The 13967-nt window shown below is 39.9% G+C and overlaps 1 protein-coding gene across 1 annotated transcript; it reads left to right on the plus strand.

The window, feature by feature from the left end:
• The first annotated feature begins 5275 nt into the window (after positions 1–5275).
• On the plus strand, positions 5276–6965 carry LOC148269232 (uncharacterized). The gene is made up of 6 exons (XM_088213082.1): positions 5276–5614; positions 5934–5994; positions 6085–6151; positions 6386–6517; positions 6578–6667; positions 6710–6965. The coding sequence occupies exons 1-6, from the start codon at positions 5276–5278 to the stop codon at positions 6963–6965; spliced, it is 945 nt and encodes a 314-aa protein (XP_088069208.1).
• The last annotated feature ends 7002 nt before the right edge of the window (positions 6966–13967 follow it).

A 13967-nucleotide genomic window follows, 5' to 3' on the forward strand; every position in this document is an offset into this window, starting at 1 on the left:
CGAAAGTTCCTAGAGCTGCGCTGGTATTCCCCTGAAAGCATGATGGGTGAAGGTAGAAAGGCAAGCAAGTTCGAGTGGGGCCTCCATCCTAAGATCATATAGCAGTTGTAAGTATTTGAGCTCAGCAGCTACTCAGCCGATCTGGCCAAGGCACAACTAGTGGGGAAGAACCTTCGTATCTTCCCTCTAGCAGTGGGGAATTCCAGACCCCCAGTTTCACACTGCAGACCAACACCCACTGTACTAGTTCAACAGAACAAGAGGTCTAGACCAGTGACTCAGGCTCCTCCTCAGGCTCCAGCAGCAGGACGTGGTAGGACTTGCCAGCAATATGACAATAATCATGGGGACCGACCCTGCTATCATCTCAACAATACCTGCTGCATATGTGGGAGTGTCCAATACTATGCAAGAGAGTGCTCGCAAAATTAGAATCAAGCTAGACCTCCTATCTAGGGCAGAGCTTACAACCTCACCCAGCAGAATGTTGAAGCCAACTCGAATGTAACACAGGGTACGTACACTATCTGTAATCATCTTGCACATGTTTTAATTAATACTAGTGCTTCACATTCATTTATCTCACATGCTTTTGCACAAAACTTGAATATATTACCTGAGACACTTGATTTTGTGTTGTTTGTGTCAACTCTTGGAAGTAGGACACTACTAGGGGAGGTTATATACAAAGCTTGTATCATAAACATATCATATAGAAAACTGAATGTGGACTTAATAAAGATTGACACAGAGGACTTTGATGTAATTCTGGAAATGAACTGGTTAGTGGCGTATCACGCCACTGTAGATTGTTTCCATAAGAAACTTGTATTCAACCCTCCGAACAAAGAGTCATTTGTAAGTTAATAAAAGTTTTAAATATTATTCTCTCATGGTAATTTCCTTTTCACATAGTGCTTTATGTAACACCCTGCCTATCACTGTGCTAAAATGATTTGGAAACTCTATTTATTTGGGCCTTTCGCTACTTTAAATTTAAATTAATTTACGTTGTTCTCGAGATCTATGATTTAAATCTATTATTATTTTTAATTTTTTATTTATTTTATTAAATTTATTATTATTTTATTTTATTTTATTTTAAATTATTTTAAATTTTTTTATTTTATTTCAAAAGAAAAATTTAGAAAAAAATTGAAAAACGGTAAAACGGGAAAAAACCTACTCGCGGGAAAAATCCTGCAAGAAAATGGTTTAACAGTGCAGATGTTGGGCACTGTGCACGCGCACAGTGGCCGTGGGGCATGCGAAAAGTGCACACGTCCTATTCGCACGCTAGCACGCACAAGATATGCGCACAACGTGCACATTCCCTCCGCACACATGCACGCACATCCCTTCTGCGCGCACGATGTGGGGTTAGGACTTGCGTGTGCATTCTGTCGCGCACCGACTAGACTCTGCCACCTCAGGCAATTTTCTGTCACTGCCTTAGGTGGCATGTCGCCACTGTCGGTGGAGAAAAAATTTTTCCTCGTTTTTCGTGCTAAGAATCTTTTTTTCCTCTCTCTTCACCGAATTTCGCCACTTGGTGCAAATCCAATAGTTCTAAAATTCTATAAATTGCCCCCCTTTCCTTCCTCTCCACACTTCCATTTCTTCCATTTTAAAAAGGTTTAGAGAGAGAGAGATAGAGATTGTAAATTAGTGAAAGAATAAGATAAAGAAAGGAAAAACGATGAAGAAGAAAACATCAAGGTTTTGGTAAGGAATCTAGTATTACTTTCGACGTCTTAAGGAGTATTTTTAGATAAACAAATTTAATATGATAGTTATTTTACCTATTTTGCACGCCTCTATATTCAAATGAGTCGAATTGTACTGATTTTCAAGCATGCTGTATGATTTACTGACACTTTGTGAATTTGCATGTAATAAATATAATATGTAGCCCGTGATAATAAAAGTAAAATAAAAGAAAAAGAGAAAAGCAGAATGAAGTCTATATGGTCCAAAGTGTATCTATATTGACATGCATATATTATATCAAATGTCTCATTAGACTTTTTATCACTAAAGGGTATCTATTCCCCTTGCCCTTCCCCCCGTCCCCTATTTGGTCTGGAAAAACGTAAGAGGACAACTCCTAGTGGATGTCAGTGTGCCGTCTGATGAGAGTAGTATCGCACTATCTATAGGGGTCATCCGTGGCTAAGTAATATCGTGACTATAAACTATCTGTTAGAACCACTATGGCTGGTACGACCGTGGTCATAAATCGTACCATAGTTTAGCCAAATAAAAGTGGGCCTGAGCAAATTGCCATATCTGTATCTGATCTGGTCATTCCACTTGGGTAGTTGGAAATCTGTATCTGTATCTGTTCTAAAAGATGAAAGTTTGTAATGATTTTGCGAAGCATGACATGGAAAAATCTGTGCATTTCATGATTTATTTGATTTTCTCTATTATTTGGCATGATATATGTCTAATTAATTTTCTGTGCTAACGTACTATTTTGATATGCAAATAAATGGATTTTTTCCCTAATGATGAGTTAGGCAAACAAACAAGCTAAACGGTGAGATAAAATAATAAACTTTTGAAATCTTATGATGTTAATTTAATATTGTTTTCCTTACTAAGTATATGGAACTCACTCTTTTCATTCCCCCCCAGATGCGGAAGAAAATGAGGAACTACAGGCAGACTTATCCTTGGAAGTCTATGAGGATCCCGTGGATCCACAAGTCTGAGTGCATGTTTGTTTCCGCACTCTGATGAATTCCAGTAGCATAACGAAAGAAGTGGCCCTTATGTTTTGTATTTTGTAGCCACTTCTGGCCTCAGTGATGTATGTATTTAGAACATTATATATGTATGTTTGTGAGGAATTTGTTAAGATTTGATTCCACTACATAAATATTATCATGCACTCATTGTTCTGAATCTGTATCTGACACCCATTTACCTTAATTGGCACCTGGGATGTCATAGGTGGTATCAGAGCAGAACATCACAGAATAAATCCCTTACACTGAGGCCTAGGATAGATAAACCATTTGGAGTACCTAGGAAAGATAAATATCCTCGTTTCAAGAATTAAATCTCTAATTCGTGTCTTCCTTTCTTTTGTAGGAATGACGCGAAAAGACTATCCGTAGAACATACTGAACTACCTGAAGCCCTGGATCATCCGACCAGGGCTGAATTTGCAAAACTTTTTTTGAGTTATTTAAGGATTAACTGTAACTTTATGACAAAACCAAGGCCAACCCTTGTCCACACCTGCCCCTGAGTTCCAAAACCCAGATCAGTCTATCTCCCATAATATAATGAAGTTTAAGAAACTTAACCGCCCATACTTTGAAGGTGACCCTGATCCTTTAGTAGCCGAAGCTTGGATCCTACAAATAGAAAAGCTCTTCTCTGTACTAGACCTGACTGAAGAATAAAAAGTCCCTCTTGTAGCCTTTATGTTAAATGGTGAAACCAAACACTGGTGGCGACTTAAGAAAAAAGTCTTGCCTACCTCTACTGGTTAGAAACTTTTTATGGATGCTTTCTTTTATAACTTCTTCCCTGCTTATGTTCAAAAAAAAGGAGGAATTCTAGGACCTCCACCAAGGAAGCTTGTCTGTAGCCCAATATGTAGCCCGATTTGTTCAGTTGTCTAGGTTTGCCCCTTTAATGTCACCCCCGAAAGCCAAAAAGCTTTCTAGTTTCTCAAGGGCCTACATGCCAACATTTATGATTGGGTCGCGATATTGAGACCTAGTTCATATGTAGAGGTGCTTAAACATGCTCAGTTGGCCGAAGATCTTATCTTGGCTAAGCACCAACACTTTGCTCGAGTTCGAGCCCAACAACAGCCCCAACAGCTTAAAAAGAGATTGCCTGACCCAGTAAGTAACCCCCCAGACAAACAAATCATAATTTCCTTTCCTCCTGCGTTGTCCCCACCTACAGCCCCACCTACTAAAACTAACCAACCTTGTCAACATTGTGGTCGCTCGCATGGTGACCTACCATGTCGACGTATCAATCACACCTACTATCAGTGCGAAAGCACCCATCACCTTATAAAAGACTGCCCTCAGCGATCGAAGGATGTAGCTCGACCCATAGCACAAGGTCGAGAGTACCATTTAGATGAAATTAAAGTCCTTCCTGCTCCTATTCTCATCCAGAATATGCTTTCTATTCATAATTTTCCTACAAAGGCTATGATTGATATTGGCGTAACTCATTCTTTTATTTCCTGTGCATTTGCAGGTAACCTAGAATTGAGACCATAAGCTTTAAGAAAAATGCTAATAGTGGAAACTCCCTCTAAAGGACTACTAGGGGCTCATTGCGTATATAAAGACTGTAGGATAAAAACATTTGGGATAAAAGTATGTGTAAACTTGATACTATTAGATTTTGTAAGATTTGATATAATATTATGAATGAATTGGTTAGAAAAGTATAGAGATATAATAGATTGTGAACGTAAAATTATAACTTTAAGATCCCCAAAAAAGAAATAAAAGTTGTTAACATTTTTTAACAATTGAATGAATAAGAATATGGACGTTGATCCTCCCCCACGTGAGGTAGAGTTCCCGAGTGAATTATTGCATGGAATCCAACCGATCTCAAAACCCGCGTATCGCATGAGTCGCATTAAGCTAACAAAGCTGGAACATCAGCTTTCTGTTCTTATCACCTGGAAATTCATTCACCCTAGCCATTCTCCTTGGGGCTCTCCGGTATTATTCCAAAAGAAAAAGGATAGTACCCTCCAACTCTGCATGGACTATAGGGAAATCAACCGAGTGACCATAAAAGTAAGTACCCCTTACCCCGGATCGACGATCTCTTCGATCAACTGTAAGGAGCCACGATTTTTTTTAAGATCGATCTCAGAACTGAGTACCACCAGTTGAGAGTGAAGGAAGAAGATATTCTGAAAACTACCTTTTGATATAGATACGGATTGTACGAGTTCAAGGTGATGTCGTTCGGATTGACCAATGCCCCAGCAACTTTCATGGATCTAATGAACCGAGTTTTTTGGCACGCACTGGATCGATACATCATCGTCTTTATTAATGACATTCTTGTGTATTTTAAAAGCCATGGGGAACATATTGTGCATTTGGTTGAAGTGTTGGAGACCCTCCGCTAAAATCAACTATATGCTAAACTAAACAAGTTCTTCTTTTGGTTGGATCAAGTTTCTTTTCTCGGTCATATAATCTCAAGTGAAGGAGTTTCTATAGACCCGTCTAAGGTGGAATCAGTGACCAGCTGGAGTCCACCTACCAATATGGTCGAGGTACGTAGTTTCCTTGGCTTGGCAGGCTACTATCAACAATTCATTGACAGATTCGCCAAGATTGCTGCCCCCATGATTGGACTCACCAAAAAGGGTGTACCCTTCGTTTGGAATTATGCATGCAATGAAAACTTTATGGAGCTGAAGTGTTGTCTCACCTCTGCCCCTGTGTTGATTCTCCCGGACAATGAGGGGAGATTCCAAGTTTACTGTGATACATCTCATATTGGTTTGGGATGTGTCTTGATGCACCATAACAGAGTAGTCGCCTTTGGATCCCAACAGCTCAAAGTCCATGAGCAGAACTACCCTACCTACAACTTGGAGTTGGTAGCCATTATCTTTACTCTAAAGTTATGGCCGGACTTTTTAAATCTAAACTGACCATAAGAGTCTCAAATATATCTTTTCGCAACGGGAGTTAAACATGAGGCAAAGATGTTGGATGGATCTTCTGAAGGATTATGATTGTTAGATCATTTATCACCCCGGGAGAGAAAATGTAGTCGCTGATGCCCTAAGTTGACGAGAGCCTGCTGTGCTAGCCCAAATCATGGCCTCCAGTTTGAAGATGATGGACACCATGCAATCACTCTGCCTTATTTATTATGGAAAAGGCACCTACCTTGCTTATATCTGAGCCCTACAGGATCTCTTTATGAAGATATGGGAAGCACAAGCCACGAACCCGAAACTCATCAAGAGCCTAGGTAAGTTTACTTTGGACGAATCTCCTAATTTCAAGATCTCTAATGACAGATTGTTCAAATTCTGAAACCATATTTGGGTCTCCAATGTAGTACGCATAAATGCACTTAAGCCCGCCCATGCTTCCAAGATATCAATCCATCCTGGAAGTACCAAGATGTATCAGGACTTAAAGCGACAATATTAGTGGCCAGGAATGAATAAAGATATAGTTGATTATGTCTCTCGATGCCTTACTAGTCAACGGATAAAGGTAAAACATTAGAGACCCGGTGGCTTACTACAGGGTCTTCCGATTCCTGAATGGAAATAAGAGCACGTAACTATGGATTTTCTCACCCAATTGCCCAGGACCTATTCTGGTCAAAATGCCATTTGGGTCATTATGGATAGGTTGACTAAGACTGCCCATTTTTTGCCTATTCGAATCACAGACTCCACCAGTAAGTTAGTCCGCTTTTATGTGGATGAGATTATTCGACTCCATGGAGTTCCCTCATCCATTGTATCCAACCGCGACCCCTGGTTCACCTCTCACTTTTGGGACAGCTTCCAATAAGCCTTGGAGTCTAGGTTGTATTTCAGCACCGCTTATCATCCCCAGACAGATGGTCAGTTTGAGCGTACATTGGAAGACATGTTACGTGCTTGCATTCTCAACTTTGGTGATAACTGGTATGACTATCTTCCTCTTTGTGAATTTATTTATAATAACAGTTACCATTCCAATATCAGTATGGCCCTGTATGAAGCTTTGTATGGAATGCCTTGTCGTTCCCCTACTTGCTGGAGTGAAGTTGGGAACCAGCGCCACTTAGGACCAGACCTCATTCAGGAGACCATTGAGAAAGTCGCAATCCTCCACAAGAATTTGGCAACTGCCCAGAGCCGCCAAAAGATCTATACCGATAATCATACGCGACCCTTGGAGTTTACCGTAGGAGATCAAGTTTTCCTGAAAGTCTATCCCTAGAAAGGCAAGATGCGGTTTGGAAAGAGAGGAAAATTGAGCCCTCGATATGTAGGACCTTTTTTGATCGTCAAGTGCATTGGACCCGTGGCTTACTACTTCACTCTATCTCAGGAGTTTACGGGCTTACACGATGTCTTTCATTTCTTGATGCTCAAAAAGTACCACCCTGATCCTTCTCATGTTATTCTTCGTGATGAGGTACAGGTCGATATGGCCTATGAGGAGGTTCCTATGGAAATTATCGGGTGGACTGATAAGGCCTTACGTAATAAGATGATTCCCATGGTGAAGGTATGTTAGAAGCATCACACCTCAGAAAAAGGGACGTGGGATTTGGATGAGGAAATGCCGAAGAAGTATTCAGACTTATTCGAGACAAATTTGGGGACCAAATTTTTTTAGGTGGGAGGGATGTAACACCCTGCCTATCACTGTGCTAAAATGATTTAGAAACTCTATTTATTCGGACATTTGGCCGCCTTAAATTTAAATTAATTTACGTTGTTCTTGAGATCTGTGATTTTAATATTTTTTATTTTTTATTTATTTTATTAATTTATTACTATTTTATTTTATTTTATTAAATTATTTTATTTTATTTCAAAAGAAAAACTTAGAAAAAAATTAAAAAACGGCAAAACTAGAGAAAACCTACTCATAGGAAAACTCCCACGAGAAAACGGCTGCTCGCGCAAGTGCTAGGCACTGTGCACACGTATATACGCGCACAGTGGCCGCGCATGCACACAGCACCCTGTACCATCCGCACGCCAGCACACACAGGACGTGCGCACAACGCACACGTCCCCTCCGTTCGCACGTGCACACGTCCCATCTGGTAGAAAGTGCAGGGTCGGGACCTGTGCGCGTGTCCTGTTGTGTGTAGGTAGGCCTTTCGCGTGTCACTTTGCGCACGGACTAGCACCCCACACTGTGCATGCATCATCCATGCCGGCCGAGCTCTGCCACCTCGGGCATTGCTCCGCTGCTGCCTTGGATGGAGCGTCTCCACCATCAGTGGAGGAAAATTTCCTCCCTCATTTTTTGTGCCAAGAATCTTTTTCTCCTCTCTCTTCATTGAATTTTTCCACTTGGTGCAAATCTAACGGTTTTAAAATTCTATAAATTACCCCCACTTCCCTTCCTCTCCACACTTCCATTTTCTCCATCTTTCAAAGGTTTAGAGAGAGAGAGAGAGATAATAAATTAGTGAGAGAAGAAGAGAAAGAAAGGAAAAACGGTGAAGCAAATTTCAATGTCTTAAAAAGTACTTTTATATAAGCAAATTTAATATGGTAGTTATTTTACCTATTTTGCATGCCTTTATATTCAAATGAGTCATATTGTTCTAATTTTCAAGCATGCTGTGTGATTTACTGTCACTTGGTGAATTTGTATGTAATAAATGTAATATGTAGCCCGTGATAATAAAATTAAAATAAAAGAAAATGAAAAAGAAAAAATGTGAATGAAGCTTGTATGGTTAGAAATGTATCTGTATTGACATGCATATTGCATCAAGTGTCTCGTTAGACTTTTTATCTCTGAGAGGTATCTATTCCCCTTGCCCTTCAAGGTATTTGTTTCTCCCTCCCCTATCTAGTCTAGTAAGATGTAAGAGAACCACTCCTAGTGGATGACATCGTGCCCTCTTATGAGAATGGTATCGTACTATCTGTAGGGGTCACCCGTGGCTAAGTAACGTTGTGACTATAGGCTATATTTTAGGATCACTATGATTGATACGACTGTGGTCATATATCGTATCATAGTTTATCCAGTCGGAAGTGGGCCTGAGCAAATTGCCATATCTGTATCTGACTGGTCATTCTACTTGGGGAGTTGAAAATCTGTATCTGTATTTGTATCTGTTCTTAGAGATGAAAGTTTGTAACAATTTCGTGAAGCATGACATGGAAAAATCTGTGCATTTTATGATTTATTTAATTTTCTCTATTATTTGGCATGATATATGTATAATTGATTTTCTGTACTAACGTACTATTTTGATATGTAAATAAATGATTTTTTTTCCTAATGATGAGTTAGGCGAACAAGTAAGCTAAACGGTGAGATAAAATAATAAACTTTTGAAATCTCACGATGTTAATTTAATATTATTTTTCTTACTGAGCATATGCAATTCACTCTTTCTATTTCCCCCCAGATGAGAAAAAAATTAGCAACTGCAGGCAGACCTATGCTTGGAAGGCTTTGAGGATCCCATGGATCCACAAGTCTAAGTGCATGTCTGTTTCCGCACTCTGATGAATTCTAGTAGCATAGTGAAAGAAGTGCTTATGTTTTGTATTTTGTAGCCACTTCTGCCCTTAGTGATGTATGTATTTGGAACATTATATATGTATGTTTGTAAAGGATTTGTTAAGGTTTGATTCTGCTGTATAAATATTATCATGTACTAGTTATTCTGAATCTGTATCTGACACCCATTTGCCTTAATTGGCACCTGGGATGTTACATTTTAACTCGATTGTCTTCTCTATATTAGGCACACCTAAGAAAGAAGTTTGCATTCAAGAGATGCCAATGGTCTGAGACTTCCCGAATGTATTTTATGATGAACTACCCCGACTGTTAGTGGACAAAGAAGTTGTGTTCACCATAGATCTTCAGCCTGACACCCACCCTATCTCGATTTTCCTTTACCACAGTCGTGTCGAGATGGAAGAGTTGAGGAAACAAATCAATGAATGGCAAGATAGTGGGTTCATTCGACATGATGTGTCTCTTTGGGGTGCTGGAGTCATGTTTGCAAGGAAAGGGGATGGGACATTAAGATTATGTATTAACTACAGGGGATTGAAAAGAATCACGATCAAGAACAAGTACTCCCTCCCTAGGATTGATGACTTTTTAACTAGTTGCAGGGTGCCCAGGTTTTTTCTAAAATATACTTGCGTTTGGGTTACCATCAAGTAAATATTAGGGTAGAGGACATTCCGAAGACAGCCTTCAGAACCAGGTACGGACACTATGAGTTCCTAATCATGCCATTTGGACTAACTAATGCACCAGACATTTTTATGGACTTGATGAATAGGGTTTTCAGATAATTCCTAGATCAGTTCGTCATTGTGTTTATCGATGATATCCTAGTCTATTCAAATAGCAGAGAGGAACACGTTCACCACCTGACTCAGGTTTTGTAGGTTCTTAGAGAGAAGAAATTGTATGCAAAGTTGAGTAAGTGTGGATTCTACCTAGAGCAAACTACCTTCTTAGAGCACATCATATCAAGGGATGGAGTATTAGTGAACCCCAAAAAAGTTGAGGCAGTACTTGGTTGGAAGAAAGTGACATCGGTTAAAGAGATTTGTAACTTTCTAAGAATGGCAGATTATTACCGCAAGTTTGTAGAATGATTTTTTAGCCTAGCTACTCCATTGACCCGACTCACAAAGAAGAACGTTAAGTTTGAATGGAACGAGGATTGTAAAAGAAGGTTTAAAGAACTCAAGAAGCAATTAACTATTGCACCCGTGTTGACTTTACTGAGTGAGACAGGTAGATAAATAGTGTATAGTGATGCCTCCTACCTAGGGTTGGGTTGTGCTCTGATGCAGCATGGGAAGGACATAACCTATGGGTCCAAGGAGTTGAAGAGTCATGTGAAGAATTACCCCACCCACGACTTAGAACTTGCCGCCATTATCCACGCCTTAAAGACTTGACGCCACTACTTGTATGGGGAGACTTTTGATATTTATACTGACCATAAAAGCTTGAAGCATATATTCACTCAGAAGGATCTTAACATGCATCAAAGGCATTGGATAGAGCTCCTCAAAGACTATGATTGCAATATTTTGTATCACCCGGGCAAGGGCAATAGGTAACTGACGCGCTCAGTAGAAAAAATACAGGTATGTTGGCTCACTTAATAGTTTCTGAATGCAGGCTAATAGAGGCTGCATAACAAATACGACTTTAGGACTTGAAGAGAGTTACATGATTGGCCAACCTAACTATCCAACCCGAATTGATCCAGAGAATAAAGGAAGCTCAATCAACCGATTCCACCCTAGCAACCCTCAAGAAGGATGCAGAACAAGGAGTAAATCCAAAATTCTAAGTCTCTGTCGATGGATTGCTTAGATTTCAAGATAGATGTGTGTTCCATATGACAGTGAACTAAAAAGGGACATCATGACAGAGGCTCATAGCTCAAAGTTCGCTATACATCTCGAAAGTACTAAAATGTATCAAAGTACGCGACCCCAATTTTACTAGAGCGAGATGGAAAGAGAGATAGCCGACTTTATCTGTAAGTGTCTGGTATGTCAACAAGTTAAAATAGAGCATCAACGCCCAGACGAGTTACTTCAGCATCCCAAAGTGGAAGTGGAAACATATCACAATGGATTTCATGACAAGGTTGCTTAAAACATGCTCAGGACATGATGCTATCTAGATAATTTTCGACCGACTCACCAAGTCCTCTCACTTTTTGGCTATTAAGATGATCGACTTCTTGGACAAGCTAGTAAGAATCTATATCGGGGAGATAGTCAAGTTACATGGGGTTCTGGTGACAATGGTATCCGACAGAGACCCTAGGTTCACTTCTCGATTTTGCTATGCTATAGTTTTCAGCAAACCATGGGAACAAAACTGTCCCTTAGCACCACATTCCACTTTCAAACCAATAGACAATCAGAGAAGATGATTCGCACACTAGAGGATATGCTCCGAGCTTATGTTCTAAACTTTAAAAGCCATTGGGATGATCACCTACCTTTGATAGAGTTCGCCTACAATAACAGCTACCAAGCAAGTATCGACATGGCCCCATACGAGGCATTGTATGGCTGCCCATGTAGGTCGTCGATCTGTTGAGAAGATGTGGGTGATAAAAAATTGTTCGGCCCAGATCTTGCAGAGGAGGACTATAACCAAGATAGTTAAAATTATGAAGAACATCCAGATAGCTTAGAGTAAGCAAAAGAGTTCGGTGGACACCCGGATGAGAGATTTGGAATTTGAGAAAAGTGATTGGGTGTTTCTTAAAGTCATCCCTTTCAAGAGAATTAGCAAGTTTGGTGAGAGGAAGAAATTAAATCTCCAGTTCATTGGACCGTTTGAAATCTTGGATAGGACTGGTATGTCTACCTAAAGACTAACACTACCTCCAGAGCTATCCAGAGTCTATAATATATTTCATGTATCTATGCTACATAAGTACAACTCAGACACCTTGCATATCTTGTCTCACGAGCCCCTTTCACTCCTGGGAAATTTATTCTATAAGGAGGTACTAGTAGGCATTATAGACCGGAAGAGCAAAGTACTCCGCAACAGAGAAATTTCTTTCATCAAGGTCCTATGGCAGAATCACAAACAGAAAGAGGCCACATGGGAGCTAGAATCGGATTTCAAAGCCTAGTAGCCCCACCTGCTTGACTAAGTAAGAGGGTGATAAATTTGAAGGACCAAATTTTTTTTTAAGGGGAGAGAGTTGTATAATACCCAGGCCCGGGATAAATTTTCTTATTTATAAAATATATATAAATAATTAAAAATATTATTTTAATTTTATTTTATTTAAATTATTGAGAAAAAATAAATTAGGGAAGAAATTAAAAATAATTCTAGAAAAATGGTCAAAATATGAATAGTATTTTTGAAAGAAAATTCAAAAATAGGAGGCAAAATTGCAAAAAGGGAAAATTTAGCCATGTAGGATGACCCAGTTAGCAGCCATGACGAACCAGATCATGCCCCATGGTAAAACACTTTGACATCGGAGCCACATGGGTGATCCGACAATCCTGATCACGTTTGCGTGCACGGATGGCTCAAATACATTCCTTCTTTAGACGCGATCAGATGGACGAGATCAATCGCGATGAATGATCCAGATTCACCCACGCAATCGGCCTAAACAGGCAACAATTAGATGACACTCTTTGTTCCACGTCGACGTAGACAGACGACCTAAATCGATGCAGGATGGGTATTCAAACATCGCATTTCAGGAAACCCTAACCCTAGCTGTGCTGCCCTTGTCAGAGAAGAAGAACCAGTCGCTAGAGAAGGAGACTGACCCCCAGCCGCTGTTGTATCGGAGCCACCGTCAACCGCTAAAAATGGTAAAGTTTTCCCCTTCCAGCTTGGAATTCGATTATGAGTCTTCTTATGGCTATATTAGAGCAAAAGAGACGGTGGGTGAGCCAAAAATTTTGGGTAAAGCTCGGCAGAACTGCCGTGCCCAAAACCCTAAAACCCCTCCAATGAGCCCCTTCCCATTTCACATAAGTTTTCGACCATTGTGTTCACTCTCCTTTTTTGTGCAGGTTAACAAAAGAAGAAACCCCAACTGTGAAGGAGAACTAGCGGAGCTGCTGTACTCGGAGTCTGCCGGTAGGTTCAATTTCTTTTGATTTTCTCGCCAACTGAGGCCCCCTAACATATTTTTCCGTAGGGTTACGTGTAAAACCAGTAAAAATTGGCCAAAAATGGCAAAGCTGAGGCGAACTGCCGCCATGGCCGACAGAGTTAGCGTCGAAGCATGGCGGCATCGCCGTGCTGGAACCCTAAAATTGGCCATAAAGTATTTTCAACACCAATTTTTGATTTTTAGGATATTTTTAGGTATGTGACGAGTATTTTGATTCTTGCAGGAAAAATTTAAGGAATCCAAGACCTGTTAGGAGGTGTAGTAGATAGTACGGCATTTTGAAACACCGATGCGGTTAAGGATCCCTCGTCATATTCTCTGTTACTGTAAATCGAGGATTAATAATCAATAATTATGTGTTTTGTGAAAAATTAGAAAAACCCTAAAAATAATTACAGGTCACTAGAAGAGTCAAAATAGATTAGTTCATATTTATCTTGATTCAATATTTATTTTCTTGTACTGCCTAAACCGCTTGCTATTATATTGTGCGTATTTAAATTGATAGTTTTTATGATCTTCTCGATTATTTGGTTCCTCCTGCATTATTTATTTAGTTATCTGATTACTTGATTATTCGGTTA

Source organism: Carica papaya, chromosome 1 (genome assembly GCF_054855325.1).
Source record: "Carica papaya isolate Zhongbai chromosome 1, ASM5485532v1, whole genome shotgun sequence".
NCBI lineage: Eukaryota > Viridiplantae > Streptophyta > Magnoliopsida > Brassicales > Caricaceae > Carica > Carica papaya.

Excerpts from the sequence above, each read along its gene's own strand:
- LOC148269232 (XM_088213082.1), top strand. The coding sequence starts at position 5,276 with ATGGTCGAGGTACGTAGTTTCCTTGGCTTGGCAGGCTACTATCAACAA. Across the intron at positions 6,152-6,385 it reads CATCCTGGAAGTACCAAGAT|GTTGACTAAGACTGCCCATT; the intron begins GTATCAGGACTT and ends CATTATGGATAG. Across the intron at positions 6,668-6,709 it reads CTCAACTTTGGTGATAACTG|TTACCATTCCAATATCAGTA; the intron begins GTATGACTATCT and ends TTATAATAACAG.